Consider the following 6,222-nt stretch of genomic DNA (forward strand, 5'->3'; position numbering starts at 1 on the left):
ATTCCAATATTAGAAAAACAAGAATTCAAGTAGAAAATTTAGATGTTCATTCATCTTTTTTTGGGACAACATATGTTCATTTCAATTTTTACAGTGCCATAGAAAACCTTTCAGCTGTCTATAAATTCCTTGTAAGAAATTTCAGTAATTTAGATTAAACAAGCAAACTTTGCCAAATTTCAGCTGCTTCTGTATTATTCATTTCAGCTTAACCAAACTCTGGGAAACAAGCATTCATTAAGGCATATTTTTGTACCTTTCTAAATCAATGCAAAAGGTTTCGCAAAGCTCAATATTACGGAATGCTGATGTGAATGTACAGGGTAGGTGATAAACCTTTAGTTTATCTTGTTTTATGGACTAAAATAATATGAATTATCTAATTAAACAAATCAAAAACTAGGGTTTTAATAGGATAATCATGAACATTATCTGAATTTTTGTTTAATTGAATCATCCTTGCTATTTTTTAGGGATTTGTTGACAAAAGGAGTCAAAAGATGAAGATTTGATAGATAGAGATCACAACTAGAAGATATGAGATCAAGAGATGATAGAGGAAGATCAAAAACAAGATAGATTTAAGATCTTATCAAGTTGTTAGAGAGGAAGCTTAAGCCTCCATCATGAAGCTTAAGCCTCCTAAACAAGCAAATAGCCTCTGCCAATGGAAGCTTAAGCCCCAATAAGGAAGCTTAAGCCTCCAAAATACGCAAAAAGTCTCGGCCTATGGGCGCTTAAGCCCCTAACTCAGGGCTTAAGCGCGCTGGAAGAAGAAAATTCTGACTGGAAGATCGCACTTAAGCGCCCTACAGCGCGCTTAAGCGCGCAACGCGAATTCTGCAATCACCGTTCTAGGGGGCTTAAGCGCGATGAAGCAAGCTTAAGCGCCCCAGAAACCCAACTTAGGCCCATTCAAGGTGTTTCATCAAGATACGAACTCTTGACCTATAAAAAAACACCATTGGGAACCAGAAGAATAACTTTTACATTGCTAAACAACTCTTGGGTGCTTGGAGGCTGAAGGAACGCGGAGAAACATCAGATTCATGTTCGTGAGCGGCGGAGACGGATCAACGTCAAGTGTTCACTGGAGATATTGAAGATCCACCAATCACTTATGGAGTTTGGGGGAGCTTTTCTATTTTCTTTTGTTCTTGATTTTGCCATGTCCGGCTAGTTCTTTAAGTAGTTAGGGTTAGATGGATTTTAGTCGATTTATTATGTTTTGAACAATTCGCTGTGTTAATTTTCCTTTATATCATGAATGAAGTTATATGTTTTTAATGCTTTATATAGGCTTGAATCTTATATAATGATCATCGGTGAATGCATGACAATAGGAATGTTGGTGTGTGATCCATATCTGATAACTTCATCGTAAACGTTATGATTCTAGGGATAGACATAGGGTTTGCGTAATCTTTAAGATTCTTGAATTTAATGCTTGCATGCTTGGGGAATAACCGGGGAACTAGGGTTCTTCCAATATTGTAAAGGTTTTAGAGTAACAAGGGATTGAGCTCTAATAACATGCGAAAGAATTGATTAGATTGATACTAAGGACAATTAACATTAAGAAGGAATTCAAACGTAATAAGGAGATTAAATGAAATCGAACCCCTAGCTACGTTTTTATTTTATTAGTTAAATCACATCTTTAATTTCTTGTCTTTAATTCTTGCAAGTAATTAGCTTAATATTTAATATTTTAATTTTGCAATTCAAATCCTGTTTCCAAATACACTTTCGATTGTCCAACTAAGTTTGCGATAGTGAATTAGTGCTTGAACCGTAATCCTCGTGGGAACGATCTCTTACTTAATCATATATTACTTGTACGATCGGTGCACTTGCCGTGAGTAGCAACAGTAGGCACAAACTAGCTTAAGCGACACTTATTCAGCTTTAGATAGATGAGAAAAACAAATTGAGGTTCTTATCATCTTCTTTTTTGAGTATTCTCCCGCCGACAGCCAAAGACTAACTCGTGTAAAGATCACCGAGTTAGGTTTTGTCTCTACCAACAGCATTTTTCATACACACATCAGAAATCGAACCAAGTCAGCATGTTTAAGGGATTTAGCCAAACTGTGCAGTTATTGGTTATCACCTCCTTTAATTTAGCATAGAATATAAAAGTAGGAACTCTTCGCTTTCAAGGGATGAATAATCTCTAATCCACCATGTTGATTAACCTTCAGTTTTGTCCACAAACACATCCAGATAATTATCTGAAAAAAAGGAGGGTAGAGGGAAAAGTAAGGAGATTAAAATTATGTAATTTTCGTATATCAAAAAAGAATTTTCATTTTTTTTTTAAGCTTAGCCACATAATTTTTCTTTGCTCTGCTTTAACTCATATGATCAAGATAATAAAATTGCTGTAGGAGGATTACCGTTTAAAACTGAAGTCGGCCTGTTTTCGGTTAGATAAGAATGGAATAGGTGGAAACACGTAAGCAAGTGTCAAACACAGCCAACTAGTTTTGATTTTTTGCACTTTTCCACTTTTCAACTTGGACCCACCAATGTTGTTAACTTCAATTCTCAAACTCGAGTTGCTTTTTAATATATAAATAAACACGAGTCATCTTAACCAATCTAGCAATTCCTATATATTCAATTCTCCCTCAATCTTCAACTGCAAAAACAGATACAGAAAAAGAATAAAAAATTAAAAAAATGGCTCTAACTCTTCGTTCTTCAATTTCTTTCGTTAATTTGAAAGAAACCAAAGTCCTAAAAGCTTTTGACGACGTTTCTGCCAAAGTTTTCTTTCCAAAAATTAAGCCATCTTTACGTCTCCGAGTAAAGAGTTGTATGCAAGAAGCACATCTCACACGGGACAACAACTTCAACGACTCAGAAGTATCGAGAAACGAGAAATGGGAGAAGGTTCATGTGCCATCTGTTGCTCATAACCACAATGATTCGATGAGGGTACCCGTGTTTGTGATGCTGCCATTAGACACGGTAACAATGGGAGGGAATTTGAATAAGCCAAGAGCAATGAATGCTAGTTTGATGGCCCTGAAGAGTGCAGGAGTTGAAGGAGTAATGGTAGATGTTTGGTGGGGTTTGGTGGAAAAAGAGGGGCCTTTGAAGTATAACTGGGAAGCCTATGCTGAGCTTGTGCAGATGGTACAAAAGCATGGCTTGAAGCTTCAGGTCGTTATGTCTTTCCATCAATGTGGAGGAAATGTTGGAGACTCCTGCAGGTATGAGAAAGTACTCATTTTCAGTTACATTTTTGTTTTGGTACAAACATTTTAAGTTACTTATTAAATATGTTTTGTGGTTTTTTTGTCCCTTGTTTAATTTTAATGTTGACAAAGAAATTCCATAATCCTGCTCTCTTAAATGAGGAATATGCTAGCATAATTTTTGGTATATCCTTTTTTCTCTTATAGTGTGGTGCTACCCTTGAATTTCTCAAGAAAAAATATTTCTGCCTTTGCGACATAAATACATTTTGTCTACCACACAGACATATTGGATTATGATTTATTTTTATTTTTTTTAAAATGGATTGACCAACAGATCCTAGTGAATATGTATCTGTGACAGATAAATCGTTTTGACTTAAATGGAACTGAAAGACTTATTTTATACTCTTAAATATGATGATATAGCTGATTGCTTATTTTATACTCATAGTCCTGAAAGACCAAATAAATTTTTTTCCTGTGACTAATTTTCTTTTTGTTGGATTTTTTAGCATTCCTCTACCCCGATGGGTGCTGGAAGAAATCAGCAAGAACCCTGACCTGGTTTACACAGACAGATCAGGGAGGAGGAATCCTGAATACATCTCATTGGGTTGTGATTCAATGCCTGTTCTAAGAGGAAGAACGCCTCTTCAGGTGTACTCTGATTACATGAGGAGCTTCCGTGACAGATTCAGAGATTATTTGGGCAGTGTTGTCATAGTAAGTACTACTACACCAACTTGTGCTACAATTTTGGGGTTAGTCGTCAGAGTATTGGAGTATTAATTAAGTACATTAGCAACCACACATGTTTATAAAATATTATGAGGGGTATCAAATATGATTACTAATTATCAAATCATGGTACTAAAAGTAGTCCTTTCACCTTTTGAAGTTTCAACCATATTCATATGGGATATATTTTTCTTATGTTGTAGGAAAAGAATTATCTTATGTGGTAGAAACAAAAGTATAAGTGGGACCCACAGGTAAGAGGAGAGAGAAAAAAAAATGGTGGGACCCAATCCATTTTTGTGTGTGTAGGAGAGATGTTTATCTCATGTAAAATGAGATAAACATAACCCTATCCATATATATATATATATATCAAGATTAGTTATAAAAGGAATGGAAGGAGAGCACTTATGATTAAAAATAAACTAGGACTTGATGCATTTATTGCCAGATTTGAAGTTCTAAGACCAAATTCATTTGCAGGAAATTCAAGTGGGGATGGGTCCTTGTGGAGAGCTGAGATATCCATCTTATCCAGAAAGCAATGGAACTTGGAGGTTTCCTGGAATTGGAGAATTCCAGTGCTATGACAAGGTACGAAAAAAATAAAGCATTAATTTTAAACTAATTTTTCAAAAATGTTGCAAAAGCATGCTTATGTTACATATGTTTCATAACAATTGTATCCTTGATCTCTAGCTACATGTGACAGAATCTCAAGATATCTAGTTATTAAAATGATTTCTCTCCCTTTTTTTGTTTCCTGTGTGTTTACTTAAATGACTTCTTTGTCTCACAGTACATGAGAGCTTCCTTGGAAGCTTCAGCTGAGGCCATTGGGAAGAGAGACTGGGGAAGAAGTGGACCCCATGACTCAGGCCAGTACAATCAATTTCCTGAGGATACTGGATTTTTCAAAAGGGAAGGAACATGGAATTCTGAATATGGACAATTCTTCCTGGATTGGTACTCCACTAAACTTCTTGAACATGGTGAGAGGATCCTTGTATCTGCCAAAGGCATATTCCAAACATCTGGGGTTAAACTATCTGCTAAAGTAGCTGGAATCCATTGGCATTACAAGGCAAGATCACATGCAGCTGAACTAACTGCTGGCTACTATAACACACGGTTTCGTGATGGATATTTACCAATAGCCCAAATGATGGCAAAACATGGAGTTGTCTTCAATTTCACTTGCATGGAAATGAAAGACAGAGAACAACCTGAACATGCTAATTGCTCACCAGAAGGATTGGTTCATCAAGTAAAGATTGCAACCAATACAGCAGGAGCAGAACTTGCAGGGGAAAATGCATTGGAGAGATATGATTCAGATGCATATGCTCAAGTTTTAACAACAAGTAGGTCACAATCTGGTTGTGGATTGACTGCATTTACTTATCTAAGAATGAATAAGAGGTTGTTTGAGGGTGATAATTGGAGGCACTTAGTGGAATTTGTAAAAAGCATGTCTGAAGGTGGTAGGAGACAAAGGATCCCAGACTCTGATTCTTATGGGACTGATCTTTATGTTGGCCACATCAAAGAAATTCAGAAGAAGCAAGCTCAAGAAGTTGCTCTTGTGTGAACATAGAAAGCATCATGTTTAGTGGTCATTGTATAGTATAGTTAAAAGGATCATAATTTTTATGGAAAAATTGAAGTAGCTAGAATTATGTAGGTATACGCAATAAAAATGGCATATTCCATGCCAAAAACCTGAGATGATCATGAAAGCATTATTTTATTTCATGTTAATTTATGTAACTCCAAATTATTAACGGAGAAATATAAAGTAAGTGCTGTTCGGTTAATTCGCAGAAACGCATCTTATGTGTTCCACATAAAGTCATTTGTTCATTTTCAATCTTTAACATATGCATAAAAGAAGAGCATTTCAAACTTTTCCGAGAAAAATAAAAAATCTATTCATTTAATTTGATTATTCGTGTGGCGTTTCAGCATTCAATTCCAGACTAATACAATCTTTTAATGGGAGTCTGGGCCCAAACCCAACAAAGAGCCCAACTACATCTTTAACACCTAGACGGGTCTTATGCTTAGGACTTCTTTAGTAATCCATGGATATTGCGCCATTAACTCTGCACTAGGTGGTTGATGCCCAGGATCAACAAGGGTGACTTCAACTTCTAATTCTGCAGAATATGACTCCATAAAAACTTAGAACAGAAAAATTTGGAGAACAAAACAAGGGATAAACATACCTGAATTAAAGAAATTATTACTGGATGAGCTAGACGTATCATCCGAG

The 6,222-nt window shown here is 35.9% G+C and overlaps 1 protein-coding gene across 1 annotated transcript; it reads left to right on the forward strand.

Moving 5' to 3' along the window:
- Positions 1-2,667: 2,667 nt before the first annotated feature.
- Positions 2,668-5,715, forward strand: LOC133289926 (beta-amylase 3, chloroplastic-like). Its single transcript, XM_061487960.1, has 4 exons — positions 2,668-3,221; positions 3,722-3,932; positions 4,431-4,541; positions 4,747-5,715. The coding sequence occupies exons 1-4, from the start codon at positions 2,686-2,688 to the stop codon at positions 5,536-5,538; spliced, it is 1,650 nt and encodes a 549-aa protein (XP_061343944.1). The 5' UTR covers positions 2,668-2,685; the 3' UTR covers positions 5,539-5,715.
- Positions 5,716-6,222: the final 507 nt, after the last annotated feature.

The sequence above is a fragment of the Gastrolobium bilobum genome, unplaced genomic scaffold, assembly GCF_033153095.1.
Source record: "Gastrolobium bilobum isolate Gb01-03AN ecotype WA unplaced genomic scaffold, APGP_CSIRO_Gbil_v1 utg16824, whole genome shotgun sequence".
In the NCBI taxonomy this organism is placed as follows: Eukaryota; Viridiplantae; Streptophyta; class Magnoliopsida; order Fabales; family Fabaceae; genus Gastrolobium; species Gastrolobium bilobum.